The sequence below is a fragment of the Benincasa hispida genome, chromosome 6, assembly GCF_009727055.1.
Source record: "Benincasa hispida cultivar B227 chromosome 6, ASM972705v1, whole genome shotgun sequence".
In the NCBI taxonomy this organism is placed as follows: Eukaryota; Viridiplantae; Streptophyta; class Magnoliopsida; order Cucurbitales; family Cucurbitaceae; genus Benincasa; species Benincasa hispida.
Genome location: NC_052354.1, coordinates 49,017,266 through 49,038,021, shown reverse-complemented (window position 1 = coordinate 49,038,021; position 20,756 = coordinate 49,017,266). Strand labels below are relative to the sequence as shown.

Sequence of the window (20,756 nt, the reverse complement as noted above, 5' to 3'; positions counted from 1 at the left end):
AAATTAGTGTCGTAGTATTAAAATTTTATAATTAAGTTCTCTGCAACCACGTGCAAGCATCAAACTAGTGGTCTTTAAAAAACAATACGGAGATTGTTAGAAATGTAGGGGTGAATTTGTAATTCCGCCTGGTTCAGTGTACAGTATACCAGTGCCGTTGATTTGTGCTCAGAGGCCGGCCCCATACGAACAATCTAGGGCTAGGATCGCGAGTACAGATTATCTCTATTATCGAGCGCGTCGATTTTGCATAGTTTTATCTGTTTTTTGTGTAACAATTTTACCCTCGATCAATCCCAAAAACCGAGTCAAAGACTAGGCCACAATAAAATCGAAACAGAGAGAGCCCAGTTCATAGTTCTCTCTCTCTCTTCAACGGGATTTTCTCTTTCTAAAAATATTTTGCAACTTCCGTAGTGGAACAAGAAGGACGAAACCCAGAATCGTTGAATACAGCTTCTAATTCAATTCTGAAGGTTAGGCTTTCGTTTCATCTACCGTAATTTTCGTGCTCTTAAGTCTGATTTTCTTCTCTCTCTCCCTTTCTTTTTCGGTGGGTGTTCGTCGATATCATCATACGTACATTTATTTTGGTCTGATTTTTGTTTTCTGAATTCCGTGTTGTGGAGTTAGTCTGAATTTAGTTGCTCATAGGCCTCAAATTTCACTTCTGTGATCTGATTGCTGTGTTTTGCGAAGATCAATTATGTGGGCTTTTTGTGCTTTTTTCTTTTCTATTTTAGTTTTGTCCTCCTTGGCTTATTTGGGTGTTTGAGAACTCTAATGGGTCTGGTTTAGTTTTTGGTGATTTGTTCTGTAGCTTTGGTGTGGTATTGGAATTTGAAATTGTTCTTGGTTAGTTCGGGATGTTTATTGGAAATCTATTAGAGAAGCCCGCTGCCATATAATCTTTGGCAGCGGTTGGGAATTTGGTTTTTCATTTATGATTCCTTATTTTAAGATTGTTTTGAAGCTCAAATAAGTTCAGAGGAAGTTTTCCCTCTTGATACCGCATATGTTATTTTGAATCCAACATTAACTTTCTGAAGGTGATTGGGTTTTTCATTTTAATGCTTTAAATGATATTTATAATGATCGGTATACTAGTTGGTGAAGTACATGTTATAGCATATTAAGTGATGAAGAAATAGTTTCCTATTGGACATTTAAGTTTTGGTTTGCTGTGTTATGATGCTGGATGTTTGTATTGCCATAGTACCTTGCCAGTTAATTGTTTGTTTTATGTGTTTTTAGTGAGCTCTGCAATGCACCGAGTGGGTAGTGCAGGGAATACATCCAATTCTTCTCGCCCCCGCAAGGAGAAGAGGTTGACGTATGTCTTGAGTGACGCCAATGATAGTAAGGTAATGTTTTTCCTCTTTTTTTTTTTGGGTTTTTAAATTTTATTACTGTATCAAAATCATATTTCCTTTTTGCATACCGATTGATTTCAGGCCTTTATCATCGTCGTGATAAGAACCACTATTTGAAAATGGGACTAAATGTACATTAATTGGACATCAATTTGTGAAGCTCTCATGAGGATATTTATTGACATGTCATGCTTTTGTATGCATATACAGTACCAAAATTTGAAAAACCTATACATGAAATTTGCCTTCTTGTGGAGCATCAAGCCCTTGTCTATGTCCTTTTCTTATGCTACATGATATATCTAACTTTTGCATTTGACACGAGTTCATAAATTAACTGGAACTTCTTATGCAATCCTTCATGTAAATTTAACAAAGATGGCTTGGAAACTGAGGGAAATGCGATCTTTTTATTCAATGCTTCAATTATTTCCCATGAAGGCTTCTGGTTCTGTAATATGTTTCTTATTTGAGTTTACTATTACATATGAGCTTGTAGTTTACATTTGCATATGAGCTTGTAGTTTACATTTGTTTATTTACTTTTAGTCTGAGAAGGAGCTTATGAGAGAGCTATCATGCCTAGTATCTGATTATGTTCCTCCAGAGATCTCTATTCTTATTCCTTTTCCATATATTTTTATATATATAATAAAGGATAAGGTAATTAAGTTGAGCTATACAGTGTTTTTTAGAGTTCAAGGTGCACTGAAGTGCAATAACTTTCTGTAGCTTAAGTAGGAGGTGCAAAGAAGGGGTGAAGTTCTAGGGCAAGGGCTTCTTTAGAAGAATTTTTGCTTTTAGGGTTAGCAAATTATATAAAGAAGGAAAAAAAATCATAAACGCAAGGTTTCTTATGTTTATGGTTAATCTTAGCATGAAAGGAATCAAATATTTTGTATTCCACTGTATAATCATGAGATACAAAGCCTTCTTATATAGGAGAATAAAAGGAAAGTATCCTATTAAGAATAAAATAAAATCTTTAATTATTTTACAACACATCAACATATGTACAACCAACAGTTAGTTATTTTTCATTTTAAAGAAGCAAAAACCCTAAAGGCAAGTGTTTTTGCATTTACGTTTAGTTAAACTTATTATTATTTTTCTAGTTAATGAAGCTCGGCTTTTCAATTTAGGGCTTCACTGGAAGGCACATGTATGTGTGTGCTTCAAGGCTCTTTGTATAGCACTGGAGTTAACTTTTTCATGGTTCATAATCTACACTTTTCCTTTAGATATGCTATTTGCTTTAGTTTAGATTCTTTTGAGTCTATATTCATCTAAACTAAAATGTAATTGCATTGCACTCCCTTTTTTTTAATTTCTTTTTGAGAAGTGAAATGATGAATGAAATAAAGGAGTAAAACTCCAAACACCTAGAGTTGTATTACAAAAGAGCCTTCCAATTAACAATTAAAGAAGAAAGACTATATTCCGAAAATGGGTGTTGACATTAACACCAATAAATAGCATGAAAGGTAATTAGATCCATAGAACTATAATCCAAATGCATTGCACACTTAGTCTTACAGGTTTTGTATCTTTCAATTTATGTAGCATTCTGCTGGTATAAATTGCTTGGCTGTGCCGAAGTCTTCTATTGATGGCTGTGATTACCTTTTTACTGGGAGCCGTGATGGTACATTGAAAAGATGGTCACTAGCTGAAGATGTAGCCTCCTGCTCCGCCACCTTTGAGTCTCATGTGGATTGGGTATTTCTATTTTACGTTTTCCTTTCTCCCATAGGTTTCTCTGTTCTTAATAATAGTTTATTGTGGACTCATAGTGCTTTGATGCCTTTTTTGGTTTCTATATAGCATCTAAGTCTTTTTTTTTGGGATAAGACTAGGTATTATTTCAGATTGAGAAGGAATTGTTGGTGATACTGGAAATAGTAATTCAAGATAAAAAGTGATAATGAAATAACATAAGAGAAGGTATTGCATCTAAAAGATTAACTTAACAACAGCACTTTTCCTACTTTTCAGGTTAATGATGCGGTCCTTGTAGGCAATAATAGGCTTGTTTCTTGTTCTTCAGATGGCACTGTGAAGGTTTCTTGGTTTCGATATTCTTCATTCTATTTTCCATCTCCTGTCATGCTGTTAATGGTTTGATTGAATTATTTTGATATATTGTTTTGTCCTATGCTAGACGTGGAATTGCTTATCTGATGGAGGTTGCATTAAGACTCTGCGTCAGCATTCTGACTATGTGACTTGTCTTGCTGCAGCAGAAAAAAATGTAATTTCTTTGCCAAACTTGTGTAAACCTTGTGGTATCCCCTGATGAAAAGATTGCTGTATGTGAAAGCCTGTAGTGAGTTTGTTGGATTTTGTCATGTTGTTTGGGACTAGTATTTTATTTTATGTGGGTTGTTTTCTGATCCTATCGTAGTATCATGCATAATAGAGCAATGTTGTTGCATCGGGAGGTCTTGGAGGGGAGGTTTTCATATGGGATTTGGAGGCTGCATATGCTCCAAGTTCGAAGTCAAATGATGCAACTGATGATGAGTGTTCAAATGGTATCATTGCTTCTGGAAATTCACTTCCAGTTACAAGTTTACGCACTATCAGCTCTAGTAACAACATTTCTACACACGCAAATCAGTCTCATGGTTATGTTCCAATTGCTGCAAAAGGCCATAAGGAATCAGTTTATGCGTTAGCAATGAATGACAGCGGGACGCTTCTCGTCTCTGGTGGAACTGAAAAGGCATATTCTGACTCCTGCACACACTTGTTTGGTTGACATATTTAATTATCCCAAGCTTGCAAATTGGACTTTACTGTCAGTTAAAGTTAGCTGTTTCTTCTCACTTCTGCTAGGTTGTTCGTGTTTGGGATCCAAGAACTGGTTCGAAGACTATGAAGTTAAGAGGACATACGGATAATATTAGGGCTCTACTTTTGGACTCAACTGGCAGGTTGGTTATCTGGAGTCTTTCTTTTCTCTTTGGACAATTTTTTTTCCTGGTGTTTTACTAAAACCTAGTTGTCATGACAGTAAGTTCCATTCCTTGAAAGTGGTTCCATAAATTTCTCGGAAGTGTCTATATGTCAAGTCATCACATTATTCATATCTCTATTAGAAAGTGAAGTTCCAAACTGCGCATTGTATCATGGTTCTATTATTTTCGGGTTGTTGTAGGGAGTTGTGTTTAAGAATGTTTTCCAATATAAAAAATCAATGAAAACGTGTTTGGCAGTGTTGTTTTTCTTATGTTTCATCATTCATGGGTGACTTATCTTTCTTTCTTCTTCTTCTTCTTCTTATATATATATATTTATGAAAATAGGTGACTTTTCTTTTTCAGGAAAATGATCATTATTTTTCTTTCTAAATTCACAAGTTCCTATTAAATAGTGGTTTTCAATGCATACGAACTTAAATATTTGCTACTTAACTGATGACTTCTGAAAAAGAGCTTGAGCAAACTGCTGGAAACCACCCCTTTCTCTCTCCTCTTGGAGCTATCTTTTGCAATTGTATCACTCTTGTTGCTTTGTCCATATTATTTTTATTTTTTTGGAATTATAATAGTATTTTCATGGCTGCAGGTTCTGCCTATCAGGATCTTCTGATTCTATGATCAGGTAGATGAATCTTGCCACTTCATTTATTGTAATGTTTATGTAACTCGAATCAATGTTGTGTTTTCCTTCTCTCATAAAATTATTTCAAGCATTTCCCTGGCCCGTCAGGTTGTTCTCTATTTTTTATTTTTTATTTTTTTAAAATTTTTTTTGAGAGGAAGTCTGTCTTTCTGATGTTTCTTATAAGAAAAAAATGAAAATATTTCAAGCATTATAATATGAAGCCGGTAATTCTCTCCTTGCAGACTTTGGGATCTTGGTCAACAACGATGTGTGCATTCCTATGCAGTACATACTGATTCTGTTTGGGCACTAGTAAGCACACCATCATTTAGCCATGTTTATAGTGGTGGTAGAGACCTCTCTGTAAGTCCCCATTCTGTTAGATTTTTCTTTCTTTCCATCTTTCCTCTCATTTTTTTTTTCCCTTCCTCTTCTTCTTTCTTTTTTAAAAATTGATTCTTATGTTTAGTTTTATCTTTATTGACCATTTCTGTTTATGTTCAGTTGTATGTAACAGACTTGTCGACGAGAGAGAGTCTTTTGCTTTGCACAGGGGAATATCCCATTCAACAACTGGCAATACATGATGAGAATATATGGGTTGCAACTACAGATTCTTCTATCCATAGATGGCCAGCTGAAGGGCGTAACCCTCAGAAGGTTTTCGAAAGGGGTGGTTCATTCTTAGCTGGAAATCTATCATTTTCTAGGGCAAGAGCTTCCTTAGAAGGATCTACGCCTGTGAGTAATTCTTTTAGTTATTTTTACCTGATTACATTTATTCAAGGTTTTGCTATCTCATTTTTCCTAATGACTAAGTTGTGTATGTACTCATTTCTTGTTTCGTTGTACTTTGGTATTTGGATATTATTTTTTTTAGACACAACTTGTCTTTTATGGTTGTCAGTTGAACAGCGCTTTTGTAATTTCTCTGGGTTTTGTGGGGTTTTGGCCTTTTTTCCGTCATATCAATGAAATTTTTTGTTTGTTGTAAAGAAAAGGTTACATATGTGTTCTGGTCTTCCACTAACTTTCCACTAAATTCTACGGTTTTTTTGTAGTTCTGGTGTGCGTGCTTGTGTTTAATATTTATAATTTCAATGATAGTTTTTATTATGATTCTTGGACTTGGGAAAAATGAGGTAAATGATTTTCTTAAATTGTTTTATAGGTTCCTGTATATAAAGAACCAACCTTCACCATTTCTGGAGCTCCGGCAATTGTTCAGCATGAAATTTTAAATAATAGGAGGCATATCCTGACAAAGGTAATTGTATTACTTAAATGGAGAACTCTCTACAGGCATATATGCCTTTTTCTCCTCTCTATTCGTATGATGGACGGTACCTGAAATTTGATGTGATTTTCCATTACAGGATGCTGCAGGTTCAGTGAAGCTATGGGAGGTTACCAGGGGCATTGTAATTGAAGATTATGGAAAGGTTGCATTAGTCATTCTTGTCCGTTATGACTTTGCTAAAATTAATTGAATTGCCAATAACACAAATCAATGCTTGATGTGGTCAATGGTCATTGAAAGGGGGGGGGGGGGGGTGGTGTTGGCGTGGTGGGGAAGTCTTGATTGGAACATGAGGAGTGAAATTCCTCTGTGAAACAAAGTGACATCTAAAATGCTTTAGTCAAATGTTAATTTCGATAACATTGCATTTTTTTTTTTGGTTTTAATTAAACATTTTAGGTCTCATATGAAGAGAAAAAGGAAGAGTTATTCGAGATGGTAAGATTTCTTTTATACATTACTTGTATTATAATTTTACCATTTTTGTTGGATGGACAGTGATACTTTGAATTTGACACGACTCCAGGTGAGCATTCCTGCATGGTTTACTGTGGATACCAGGCTTGGGAGTTTGTCAGTTCATCTGGACACTCCCCAGTGCTTTTCTGCAGAGATGTATTCAGCAGACCTCAATATTACAGGAAAACCGGAGGATGATAAGGTGGCCTTGGAGCTCTCTATTTAATACTTATATAACATTTGTAGTCATAGAACAATATCGTTTCTTGTTAATGAAATTAACAAAGGAAAAAAAAAAGAGAGAGAGCAAACCAAGGACGGGATGTATTAAAGGATCTTTGGAATCGATTAAGTGATAATGTATTTAGTACCCTTCAAGTATCTTGCCTGAGACATTGGATATTATGTAGTTTCATGACTATCTCATCAGTCATCATGTCAAAGGTGCTAAGACATTTGACTATGAATGGTGAGTTAAAAAACTGTTCTCGGTTACTGAAGTTGAATCATGATTGATGGAAGGAGTAATCAATTGATAGCTTGAGCGTTTTTCATCTTCCCATAGGATATTATTCAACTATCTTCAAGTACTGAATTTTTTTATTTTTAATTTTCAGGTTAATCTAGCTCGAGAAACCCTTAAAGGACTCATGGCTCATTGGTTAGCCAAAAGAAAACAAAGATTTGGGTCACAAGCTTCGGCTAATGGAGAAGTTCTTTCTGGGAAGGATATTAGTGCAAGAAGTCTTTCCCATTCAAGGCTTGAAGCAGATAGCAATGCCGAAAATGACTCCATGGTCTATCCTCCATTTGAATTTTCAACAGTTTCTCCCCCTTCAATCATTACGGAAGGTTTGCAAGGTGGTCCCTGGAGAAGGAAGATTACTGAATTGGATGGAACGGAAGATGAGAAAGACTTTCCATGGTGGTGTTTGGACTGCGTTTTGAATAACCGTCTACCTCCAAGAGAAAATACCAAGTACATTTCCAAATTCAATGCTCACCTTCCTACACACTTCTTTCTTTCTTTCTTTCTTTCTTTTTATTATTATTTTATTTTATATAAATAAAAAAACAGATTATAGTGCATACTTACGAAATTTATGCCGCCGCCCAGTCAATCATGAAGAGAAGTTAAAAGAGAAAGCCTTTCGGCGTGCAGGATGAGGAATCCCTAAGACTAAGAGGGAGGCGTATTAAAAAATAAGCTCCCTTGTAGGTCAATAAGAATAATGGGAATATTTTTATAAAAACAGAATAATGGACATATTACATAAAGATTTGTGGTTGCCAATCGTAAAAAAGAAAGATTTATGGTTGCCACTCCAGGTGGATGGCGAATGCTGTACATGAACACACGGCAAAAAATCTTACATTTGAGAAGTTATCTGAGAAGATATTCAAATTTCTCTCTTCCCAAATCTGCCAAAGTTGTGGTCTAACACCTTAATAGTCCCGTGGAGACTTGCCAAACAAAAAGCTTAACCTTCCTAGGGATGTTTACCTTTCACAATGAGGTAAAGGTTGAATCACTTAAGGGAGAAAGGATTAACCAAACAAATAACAAAGAATTTATACGAGAACCTTTTGGATGCACTAGGATTCCAAACACAAACGTCCCTTCTCCTTAGAATACAACAAAACTCCTCAAGCAAAGAAAGGTCCACAATATCTCATGTCTTCCTATCAAACAAAGCATGCTGAAACCCAGTGAAGGCGAAAAGAAGAAATGGGTTGAGACAAAACTACAATCATTGATTGATTGATTCCTCATTTTGTAGGACCTTTGGAGGGGGTTAAAGGCACTCACCGGAACTTGTGGAAGGATATCTATAAAGAGCTCCATTCTTTTGTTCATTTGGTTCATCGTGTGTTGGGGAAAGGGAAGGAAACATACTTTTTGGAAGATCATTGCGTCGGGGAGAGGCTTCTTAACTCTTTGTTTCCTTGTCTTTATCATCTGTCTTCCCTAAAAAAGTCATTTTGTTTTTTACTTCTTAGTGTGTTAGGAGCACCTATTCTTTTTCTTTCGGGTTTGGTTACTTTGTTTCAATAGGAAAGCAACGAATATGACATCTCTTCTTTCTCTGCTTGTGGGTCATTCCTTGCGTGGGAGATGGGATCTGAGGGTTTGGAGTCTCAATTCTTTGGAGAGATCCTCTAGTAAGTCGTTTTTTTCGTAGTCTGGTTGATCCTTCTCTCCAAGGAGCATTGGTCTTTTCGGTAGGAGGATAGGATAAGATCCCTAGGAAAGTAAGGTTCTTTACTTGGCAAGTTTGTTTGGCCATTCTACTATATTCTTTGTTGGAAGGTTTAGGAAGATCCAGACCATATTCTTTGGCATTGTGATTTGCGAGTTCTACTATGGTATTTTTTTTCCCTGGGACGCTTTGGTTCTTCTTCGCAATGCTCGACACAAGAACTAGTGGATATTATCTGGTAGTCCCTCTCAATCCACCTCGTCGAGAGAAGGGTTGCTTTATATGGCTTGCTAGGATGTGTGGCAGCCTTTGTGGTTATTATGGATGACGGAAATGGGACTCGTTTTTAGAGGGAGTGAAGAAAGAGACACCCAGATGAGGTTTGAATCCCCTTGTTCTATTTTATATGTTTAGAGGCGATGCTGCTATCTTTTTTCTTTACTCCACTCAAAAAAAGTCTGCATTGTGTATAAAACATACCCATAGGAACAGCTTAAGGTTTTAACTTGGCAAGTAGTTTGGAGTCCATTCTACTATATTCTTTGTTGGAAGGTTTAGGAAGATCTCAGATCATATTCTTTGGACATTGTGATTTGCAAGTTCTACTAGTATTTTTTCCCTGGACCGCTTTGGTTTCTTGCATGCTCGTACACAAAGAACACTAGTGATATTATTAGGTAGTTCCTCCTCAATCACCTCGTAGAGAAAGGTTGCTTTATATCGGCTTGCTAGGATGTGTGCAGCCTTGTGGGTTTTATGGATGACGGAATAGTGGGATGTTTAGAGGGGTGGAAAGAGACCCTAGTGAGGTTTGATCCTTGTTCTATTTATGTTTAGAGCGATGCTCTATGTTTTCTTTTTCCCTCAAAACACAAAGCTGCATTGTGATAAGATCCCTAGGAAAGTTAAGGTTCTTTACTTGGCAAGTTTGTTTGGCCATTCTACTATATTTCTTTGTTGGAAGGTTTAGGAAGATCCAGACCATATTCTTTGGCATGTGTGATTTGCGAGTTCTACTGTATTTTTTTCCCTGGACGCTTGGTTTCTTGCATGCTCGACACAAAGAACACTAGTGATATTATTGAGTAGTTTCCTCCTCAATCCACCTCGTCGAGAGAAGGGTTGCTTAATATGGCTTGCTAGGATGTGTGCAAGCCTTGTGGGTTTTATGGATGACGGAATAGTGGGATGTTTAGAGGGGTGGAAGAGACCCTAGTTGAGGTTTTGATCCCTTGTTTATTTATGTTTTAGAGCGATGCTCTATGTTTTCTTTTTCCCTCAAACACAACCTGCATTGTTGATAGATCCCTAGGAAAGTAGGTTTCTTTACTTGGCAAGTTTGTTTGGCCATTCTATCTAATTTTCTTTGTTTGTGAAGGTTTAGGAAGATCCAGCATATTCTTTGGCATTGGTGATTTGCGAGTTTCTACTGTTATATTTATTTCCCTGGACCGCTTGGTTTCTTGCATGCTCGACACAAGAACACTAGTGATATTATTGAGTAAGTTCTCTTCCTAATCCACCTCGTCGAGAGAAGGGTTGCTTTATATGGCTTGCTAGGATTTTGGCAGCCTTGTGGGTTTATAGGATGACGGAATAGTGGGATGTTTAGAGGGGTGGAATAGAGACTCTATAAAGTGAGGTTTGATCCCTTGTTCTATTTATGTTTAGAGCGATGCTCTATGTTTTCTTTTTCCCTCAAACACAAGCTGCAGGAGGAAGGAGAAAGGTTCTAATTTTCATGCTTTATTTAAGATTTTATAAAACTTCAAGACTAAGCTTTGGGACACTAAACTTCCATATCGAATTGTGACCATGGGGGTATTCAGCTTTTAGCTTGTTTCTGTCAGCTTTATAAAGGTGAATCTTGTTGGGAAAACCCTTGATATCTAAAGGGAGCACAGTGTTTTGTCCGCAACATCACCTAGCTCTTAAGTATCAATTGTTGCCATCGCTTTCAAATTCTCTATTCATGATTACCTTTCTGAAGCCAAGGTCCTAATTGTTATTCTCTATATTCCAACACCCTACCTCCGTGTCATCTTTCCTCTATGATACAAGGAATAGGTCCGGGAAAGATTCCTCCAAAGAAGAGGATCCCACCAATTTCTCTCTGCAAGATTCAATTCTGCCCCCACCTTTTCCCTTTTTCCCTTTTTTTTTTCTTTTGGGTTAAGTAACAAATTTCATTGTTGAATGAAATTTACAAAAAAAAAAAAGGCCGAAGCCAAACCAAATGGAGTCACAAAAGATCTTTCCAATTGGTTAATAGTGAAGATAGATTCTATGATCTGTAGAAAGATCTGCATTTGCACCAAGTGATGGCATGATATACAATGATTTCAAAAAAACTATCAAAAGAGCTTCCCTTGTTGAATATGCAGTTGTTCCTCTCCTTCCATGTAATCCGTAAAAAGGCATGAATCAAGTGCATCCACATGACTCTTTTCTCTTTAATGAATGGATGGCCATCGAGAGTATATGAGAGGAGACTGATGATGTCATTGGGGAGTGCAGTATGCCATCAAAAGGAGGATAATATCTCCATCCAAAATCTGTTGGCATACTGAGTTGATAAAAAGGTGGCTAGGTGACTCATATCGATGAATTTGAAGAATGCATTGTTTTTGGCTATATCGAACCAAGGTCTTCCTTTAGTGCTACATCTTTCAGTATTTCTTGTATGGCATACGCTGGGTGTGGTTTTCAAGCTTATTAGTAGGGTTAGAGTGATTAAGATGTAAAGAAATATCTATTGTGTTAGTTGAGATAAATCCATCCGATGTTTCCTTGCTGATGTGTTAATTTAAAATACTCCCTGCAGGTGCAGCTTTTATCTACATCCTTGTGAAGGTTCCTCCATTCAGATCCTAACACAAGGAAAACTAAGCGCTCCTCGTATTCTGAGAGTGCATAAGGTCAGTTTTCTAATTAAGTAAATAATTAAATTATTATTATTATTATTATTATTATTACTACTACTACTTTTATGCTACATTGGTGGCTTTGCACGAGTATTTTCTCTTTAGAAGAAACACATTGCATTGCATTTCATTATCATCACATCAGCAAATAATACTCACTCAAATATTTGCGAGCACTTCTCCTTGTGAAAAGTATGTATATTCTAATAGTCTTTCACCCTTTATACTTAAAATCTGAAGTACACTGAGGTAGACCAATAGGGTAATCTAGTTTTATATTCTCTCAAGTCTTTTTCTCTTTCCTCTTTGTCAACAAATCACCCAGAGAAAAATTATTTAAATATCATAAAATAACAACATTTCATTAATTATATGAAATGTTGAGAACAAAAATAGAAGGAAAGACAAACTTCCATCCCGGCAGAAAATTCCAGTAGGGATTGCTAATTGATTTTATAAAAAGAGGTCAAGTTATAGTTATAAAGAGGATTTCTAAGGTTGAACCCCAGATCGACAGTTTCAACGTGTATATTTTTTTGTCGTCTTTTTTAGGTAACTGTAATATCTGGTTGAAAATTACCGAGGGGAGAGGCAGTTTACTATATTATTTGGTTTCTGGAGTTAATTTACTTTTCACTCATCAACTAGTCTGCATGCTATTTGCTTGATTCTATCACATAAACAAATATCAAACAAAGAAAAGAAAAGTGAGGTTCGATAGGAGACCGATGTCAAGAGTTCTAGGGGCGGTGGCATGAGCTTTCCAAGAATACAAAGTTCAACAAGTTGAAGAAGAAGGTGGAAATGGTGAATAGAATTGGGAGGGATGAGGAGACCAGAAGAGATTCTTCTATTTGTAGAGAAAATGAGAGAGAATTGGGAAGAGCGCTGGTGGAAGAACCAAATTTCGGAGTAGCAGAAGAACTAGTAGTAACAGCATTAGATCAAACGGTGTGTCAATATACAGGAAATAGATATGAAAACTGAATAATCAATTTCGAAGGGGGAATTCCAATGGCTAGTGGTATTAAGTCAAACAGCACTTCATAGTTAATCAATTGCTTTGGAGAAATTGGAAGCAGTTACAAGACCCCATCTGATTTAAAGTTGGGAAGAATTTTGGAAATTTCTTCTATGAGGCTTACGGGCGACTCATTTCAATACTACACATGAGAAATTTCTTGCTTTTCTACATGATACTCTGTGAAGGATTGATGCTGTCAATTTGAGTAGTTGCGACACCACCCAGCAGATATTTGAGTTCATCCTTGAGATTCAATTTTTGAGTAGGCTAAACGTTGAAGCTAAGGCTGAGCTTTAGGCCGCAGCCAACCCAATGGGCTAATCTGGAAAATGGACATGGCCTAGTGGATAGGCGTAAGAATGCAACCCTTGAAGATACAAATTCAGTCAACTAAAGAACTTGAACAATAGTAATTATCATATTTGAACCCAATTTGGATTCTATAGGATAGGGGTTGCTATTGCTAGGTCTAGAAAGGTAGCAGGATGTTTTGATGTGATAGGCTGTCTAAGAAGCACAGACACTGATATGGGTATAGGATATGGTGATATGCCAATTTCTAAAAAACTAAGATACGGATACGTTGAAGATACATTATTTTTATTTATTTCTTTATGATAATGTCCAATTAGTTGTTATAATACTTATTTTAAGTTAGATTAAAGTAGATTTAAGAAGAGAGTGAATACATACGAAAAAACAAAAACACATTATTTATTATTATTTTTTTTATGACCATCTTCGGCGAGCCTTTTTTTTTTTTTTTTTGCATGGACGAATAAGCTCATAATTTGGCATCCATTGAAGATAAGTACCATATCCGAACAATGGAGAAACTTTTAGATGAATGGGTCGATGCAACTATTTTTTTTCTGCCATTGACATCAAATTTGCGTACAAAATTGCACACAATAAATTCAATACTAGTTCCTATTAGGATCTTGTAATTGGTACAAATTTTATATCATGTGGTACCAAAAGATTCACAGATTAGATAGATTTTTCGTTGGGTCATCCAGATGGATAATTTATTGGCAGAAAGGGATTTTTATACCCAACCCAACCCTCTTACTATGTTGTGCTTGGAGGTGGGCGTGGCTTGAAAAGTCTTGTTTCCTTCTCCAAAAAAAAAAAAAAAAAAATGTCTGCCAACCCTGTGTAATTTATCACTTATATCAGGACCTAGTCTTTTGCGTTAGTCTGCTACAGGATTACCAACGAGTCGCATCCAGTCACCTGACAATCTACTGTGTAATTTCTAGTGCACTTGATTACTTGTGGCTGAAATTTAGTTTACGTTTGTTGGAGAATTTGAAATATGATAATTGTGTTATAATTTCAGGTTGATTGAATTTGATGTTGAATCCATTTGCCTTTTAATAATGTAGGTTGTAAATTATGTCATAGAGAAGATGGTTCTTGACAAGCCATTGGATAATGCAACTCCAGATGTTCCTTTTGGTCCTGGACTCTCTTCGACAGTTGGAGATGGATCATTTCGGTCTGGTTTAAAGCCTTGGCAAAAGCTTAAGCCTTCTATAGAAATCTTATGCAATAATCAGGTAAATGAAAGTACATTGTCTCGTCCGTGTGGAAGGATAACAATGTAGCCTCTTTGCTAGGCGTTCAGGCACTCAAAAGAGTTGTGGTACTGAGTTGTATTAGACGTTTCTTATTTAACTCAGGTTGAAATATAATTACCGTTTTGTTTCATTTTCCAATTTTTCTAACTTACTTTACACCATTTTTCTAAAAAAGAAAATGCAACTTTTCATTGAAATAATGAAAAGAGACTAATGATCAGATTACAAAGATACCGAAAGCAATGAAAATAAGTCAAACTAAACCATAGACAAACAACGACAAACAAAGAACTATGCTGGAAAATTAAAGCCCTTCCAATTTAAACCTTACTTTACACTATTAAAATACTCTGGTAACTGAATTTGAATCGAAATGGTGTAGGCCACTGAGTTTCTTTCATAATAATCTCATCTGAATTGTTTGGCCGCCAAGTTTCTTTCATAATCATCTGCTTTGTTTATTTTGCATATTCATCCTTTGTTTTTAATCAAAAGAAAATTGTGTCTTTCTGAAGTGCAGAATGAATGAATTTGTGTCTCTGGTTAAAACTAGATAAAATTTTGCTTCTAGTCTAGTCAATCTTACCTTTGTTTCTCACCTTTCTGGATGAATGTGGGTGCTGAAGTTCATTTTTGCTGTTATGTATCTAAGTATCTTCGCATCTTTGGTTTGTATTTTTTTGGTGTTACATTTAGCAGCTCTTCTTACACACGATCTCTGTTTTATTTATATTTATTTATTTATTTTTGGTTACATACAGGTCTTGTCTCCTGATATGAGTTTAGCCACAGTTAGGAATTACATCTGGAAGAAGCCAGAGGATTTGGTTCTCAATTACAGAGTGGTTCAAGGCAGGTGAACGCATGCAATAGGTTAGTATCGCTCTTGTATTGTGCATGGAATTTTCTTCCTCATGAAAGTTCTGAATAGGCAAAAATATTGTTTTGCAATGAAAGTTGGTTTCTCTCTCTCTCTCTAATAAATATTCCTTGTAGTCCGTAATTTTTCAGGTAATTCTCAATTTGAACTATGGCGTTCTAAAAATTTCAATTCTACCCCTGAAAATTATGGGTTTTTCTTTTAGGGAAAAAATATTTAAAATTTATTAACAAAAATCTTATGTCTTGTCAAATTATTGTTTTATTAACGTATTTAATCATGTGGATGTACACAACTTGGAAGAAATGGATTTCGTTGTGGGTTGGATTTTAATAATGGACGAGTTGAATTTAATGTGTAGCTATTCAAGTTGCATGTTGACGTGTTTAAATATGTTAGTGAAGCAATAATTTAATGACGTTAATTTTATCAAAATTTTTATGAAGAGGATTTAATTTTGATAAATAATTTTATTGTGAGTTTTGTGGTCGCTTATGGTAAAAAAGAAAAGAAAAGAAAAGAAAAGAAAAGAAAAGAAAATGGGAATGTTTTCAAATAGTTTGCAAGTATGAAAACCATAAACAAGAAATAAGATACAAGAATTTTCTTTTGAAAAAAACAGAAGATTGACATGCACATTATCAAACGGGTCCTCGAAAGATTGGAGGGGAAAAAAAAAATTCTACAATGCATCACCGTGGCTAAGCTTCTTGACCTTTTTTTTGGTCCTGTTAACGTTTATGTAGATGATTCTTTTGTGAGGAAACTGGGAATGCTGCTTCATTTTGGGGTGCTTGATATGAATGAAAGCGTTTAATCCAGGCATTGCAAATCTGAACATCATCAACCCATTTCTCAATTCCGCATTGTTTCTCGAACCTGCCGAGAATTTTCTGGTCATCATTTGGAAGGTGAAACCGCAGGCGCTATAGATTTTTCGATCTTCATCTTTTGCCTGCAAGGTGTAAGTTTTTACAAAATACTGCAGTAGAGAGGAGCCTTGGGTTGGGTTATTATGACATGGAGATATTTTTTTGATTTTGGAGGAGAAATCAGCAATATGGAAAATTTGGTGGGAGGGACTAAGTTTAGAGTAATGATGTGGAAAGCTGTGTAGATTTGAATGGTGGCTTACATACTTTAGTCTTAGAAAACCAAGTTGTGAAGGTTATTTTTGTTTTTATTTATTTATTCATAAATAAAAGGAGGTCTCTCTTTGCGCTCTTCTGCTGGAACGAAGCTCTTTTATTTTCAGTTGAAAATTTTGCCCTAGTTCTGCTGTTTTTCTCCTGCATTAACTTATTGGATTATGTATCTTGAATGCCATTGTTCCTCTAGTTCTTATTTTGGCTACATGGATTTTAGTGATTGTACCTATTTAACCTATAATATTGATTTAATACGTATCTGAATTTTGAGATATGAACTCTTAAACCAAAATGATAAGTTTCTTTATTACAGTAAACAAATCTCTGAACAATGTAGATGATGGTCAAATTAACGTGGCATGGAGTGGGTGCCATTTATTTATCATAGGCATTTACTATAAGTTCCTCCGTAATTCAATGGTATGAATCCCCACCAAATGCCTCCATTTATAGGTAATTTGACAAGTAAAAGATGAGTTGATTTGGACTAGTTGTAAGACAAATGGCCAACATGTACAGAGACACATAGAGACATGAAGGATGAACATCTATTTTATTGTAATATTTATATAATATTCCCTTTCAGATGTCCATTATATATATGAAATATTTACTAGGAAAAATCTCAATGAAAGCAAAAGAGTACATATTTCATATAATTTATACTTCCAAAAAATACAATATATTTGCTCCCCCTATGAAAACATTTGAGATCTTTGAGTCATCGCATTTCAATGTTGTGCACCAATTTCTCCAAGGTTGCGGTAGGTAATGACTTCGTAAATAAGTATGCTAGATTATTCTTCGAACAAATTTGTTGTATAGTGACATCACCATTTTCTTCAAGATCACGAGTGTAGAAAAACTTTGATGAAATATGTTTGTTCTATCTCCTTTAATATATCCTCATTTGATTTGAGTTATATGTGTTGTGTTGTCTTCATATAACATCGTTGGAAGATTTTTACTAGAAGACAAACCACATGTTCCACGAATGTGCTGGTTATTGATCTTAGTCATACACATTCTCGACTTGCCTCGTGAATTGCAAGAATTTCAACATGATTTGAGGAAGTAGCTATTATGGTCTGTATCACTAATCGTCATGATATAGTACTCCCTCCACATGTGAATAGATAACCTGTTGGAGATCTAGCTTTGTGTGGATCAGATAAATATTTAGAATATGCATAACCAACTAGAACAAAATTTGATTTGTTTGGATAAAACAAACTTATATCGATTGTTCCTCGGCAATTACGTAGTATATTCTTAATTGTTCCAATGTTCTTTTGTTGGAGAAGAACTGTATCTTGCTAATAAATTTACTAAAAATGCAATATCTGACCTTGTATTATTAGCAAGATACATAAGTGCACCAATTGCACTAAGATATGATATTTTAGAACTAAGAAGTTCTTCATTATTATCTCGTGGTCGAAATATATCTTTCTTCACATCTAGTGAACGAACTTCCATTGGAATGTTCAATAGATGTGCTTTGTCAATATAAAATCTTTTAACAACATTTCTTATATAAGTTGACTGATGAATAAATATTACATATGTTAAATGCTCAATTTGCAAGTTAAGGATTTTTTTTTTTTTTGAGATTTTTCTTCTCAAACTTTTTTCTTAAGATATTCTATTGCCATTGAAAGCTATTTTAAGAGTTCCAATTATATTTAAATCATCAACATATATAGTTATAATAGCAAATCTTGACTATGATTTATTTATAAAAACACATGGACATATTGAATTATTTTGATATCCTTCTTTAAAAAAATATCCACTCAGGCAATTGTACCGCATTCATCCTAATTGTTTCAATCCATATAATGATCTCTGTAACTTTATTGAATACAGTTCTCGGGAATCTGACTTATATGTTTCAGGTACCTTAAATCCTTATCGGATTCTCATATAAATATCATTATCAAGAGATCCATATAAATATGTTGTGACGATATCTACAAGATGCATGTCTAGATTTTCATACACAGTCAGACCAATTAAACATCTTAATGCAATTGCATCTACCACTAGAGAATATGTCTCCTTATAATCAATAGCAGGTCTTTGTGAGAAACCTTGTGCAACTAGTTTTGCTTTATATCTTATGACCACATTATTTTCATTTCATTTTCTCATAAATACCCATTTGTATCCTACAAGTTTGTCACCTTCTAGTTTTCGAACTACTGGTCCAAAAATCCAATGTTCAAAGTGAGTTTAATTCTGCCTCGATTGCTGCTTTCCACCGAAGCTAATATTTTCTATATCAACATTTCTTCAACAGATTTTAGTTTAGGATCCTCATTTATAGATATAATATAAAGAGCAAAATTATATGCAAAAATAGTGTCAATAACTACATTAGTTCAGTTCCATTTTTTCCCTATCATGACATAGTTTATTGAAATCTCATTATTATCTTTAGATATTTCGCTTTCCTCACCAGCCATGTCAAGGATTCTTCATGGGTATTTTCATCCTCAACCAAGTTTTATTGACTATTAATTATTTTTCTTTTTCGAGGATTTTCATCTTTGTAACACATTGGTTTACCACGCTTCTAGCGTGTTCCAGACTCATTAGTGACAATTTGCTGTGTTGGGATATCAAATTTTGATAGAACATTTGCGGTTGGTATATGTAATTTAGTTACTTTCTTTACATCTATAAATGTATCTAGTAGCCGATTTTCTATATTTTGAAAATGAATTATTTTCTGAACTTCAAGTTCACATTGATCTGTACGAGGATCTAAATGAGACAATAACAATGCAGTATATGTAATTTCTTTTTCCAACTTCATAATTCTTCCCTCTATTGTTGGAAAATTTGTCTCATTAAAATGAAAAGCAAATCGTGCAGTAAATAAGTCACCCCATCAGGGCTCAAGATATTTGATAATTGATGGGGAATCGTATCCAACATATATTTCTAACCTCCTTTGAGGACCCATTTTAGCATGTTTTGGTGAAGCAATTGGAATATATATACTGCATATCCAAAAATTCTCAGATGGAAAATAGTTGGCTCATGGCCATAAGCTAATTGTAATGGAGAGTACTTATGATAAACTACTGGCTAATGTGTACAAGTGACGTTCTATGTAAAATAGCATGTCTTCATATAGATGTAGAAAGCTTAGCTCTCATAAGCAATGATCTAACAATTAACTGCAAACGATTTATAAATGATTATGCTAAACTATTTTGTGTATGAATATGAGCTACAAAATGTTCAACACTTATCCTAATTGACATACAATAATGATCAAAAGATTGGGATATAAATTCACCAGCATTATCAAGACGAATGCTCTTTGTTGTATAATTAAGAAATTGTTCTTTTAACTTAATTATTTGAGCAAGTAATCTTGCAAATGCAAGATTTAGACTTGATAATAAGCACACGTGTGACCATTTGCTGGATACATCTAATAATACCATAAAATATTTAAATGGTCCACTTAATGGGTTCATAATTCCACCTATATAACCATGAATTCGTTCTAAAAATGTAGGGGATTCAACTCCCACTTTGGTTAGTGATGGTCTAATTATTGATTTGCCTTGAGAACAAACATCACATGATAATTCATTAGATTGAAGAATCTTTTGGCTCTTCAATGGTTGTTCATTTGAATTCTCAATAATTCTTCTCATCATTATAGACTATGGATGACCTAATTTGTCGTGTCAAATTGTAAATATGTCTGGATTCATCAACTTCAGGTTCATTATTGCATATGTTTCAATTACTCGTATATGATTATAATATAATCCAGAAGATAAAGCAGGACAACTTTTTCAATGAACGTTTTTCATATGAGACAGTAAATATGATATAAAGATACTCCATATTATTCTTTCTATCAGTCCCAATATGATAATCATTGTAGCATATATCTTTAAAACTTAGCAATTTTCTCTTTGATTGACTAGAAAACAATGATTAGTAGTTGTAAATTTTATTCCTCTAGGCAAAATAATATTTATTTTCCAAATCTTCAATCAGGTTTGTAGAACCTGATATTGTATTTACGTTTGCTTCCAACATTGTCAATTTAGAGAAGTAATTTTTACTTGTAAATATTGTGTGTAGTTGCATTGTCTGCCAGACATGGATATTTTTTGCTCTTTTTTTAATCACCCAATATATGAAAATGATCCATGTTTCTTCATTAAAAGAAAATAATTATAATAAGAAAAAAAACACTTGGAATATACAAAAGTTAACATTA

At 34.7% G+C, this 20,756-nt stretch overlaps 1 protein-coding gene across 1 annotated transcript; it reads left to right on the top strand.

Annotated features, from left to right (window-relative positions):
- Positions 1 to 318: 318 nt before the first annotated feature.
- Positions 319 to 16,615, top strand: LOC120079770 (WD repeat-containing protein 48). Its single transcript, XM_039034146.1, has 19 exons — positions 319 to 476; positions 1,255 to 1,364; positions 2,937 to 3,092; positions 3,369 to 3,434; positions 3,535 to 3,624; positions 3,793 to 4,098; positions 4,212 to 4,309; positions 4,944 to 4,979; positions 5,225 to 5,345; positions 5,487 to 5,723; positions 6,154 to 6,249; positions 6,359 to 6,424; positions 6,682 to 6,720; positions 6,809 to 6,943; positions 7,359 to 7,720; positions 11,767 to 11,860; positions 14,279 to 14,452; positions 15,235 to 15,346; positions 16,100 to 16,615. Exons 2-18 carry the CDS (start codon positions 1,266 to 1,268, stop codon positions 15,331 to 15,333), a joined length of 2,274 nt encoding a protein of 757 aa, XP_038890074.1. The 5' UTR covers positions 319 to 476; positions 1,255 to 1,265; the 3' UTR covers positions 15,334 to 15,346; positions 16,100 to 16,615.
- The last annotated feature ends 4,141 nt before the right edge of the window (positions 16,616 to 20,756 follow it).

What these genes read in the sequence shown, in the direction of transcription:
- LOC120079770 (XM_039034146.1), top strand. Translation starts at nt 1,266, where the DNA reads ATGCACCGAGTGGGTAGTGCAGGGAATACATCCAATTCTTCTCGCCCC. An exon ending in TTGCTGCAGCAGAAAAAAAT is followed by an intron (nt 3,625 to 3,792) that starts GTAATTTCTTTG and finishes CATGCATAATAG; the next exon opens with AGCAATGTTGTTGCATCGGG. An exon ending in GAAAACCGGAGGATGATAAG is followed by an intron (nt 6,944 to 7,358) that starts GTGGCCTTGGAG and finishes TTTAATTTTCAG; the next exon opens with GTTAATCTAGCTCGAGAAAC.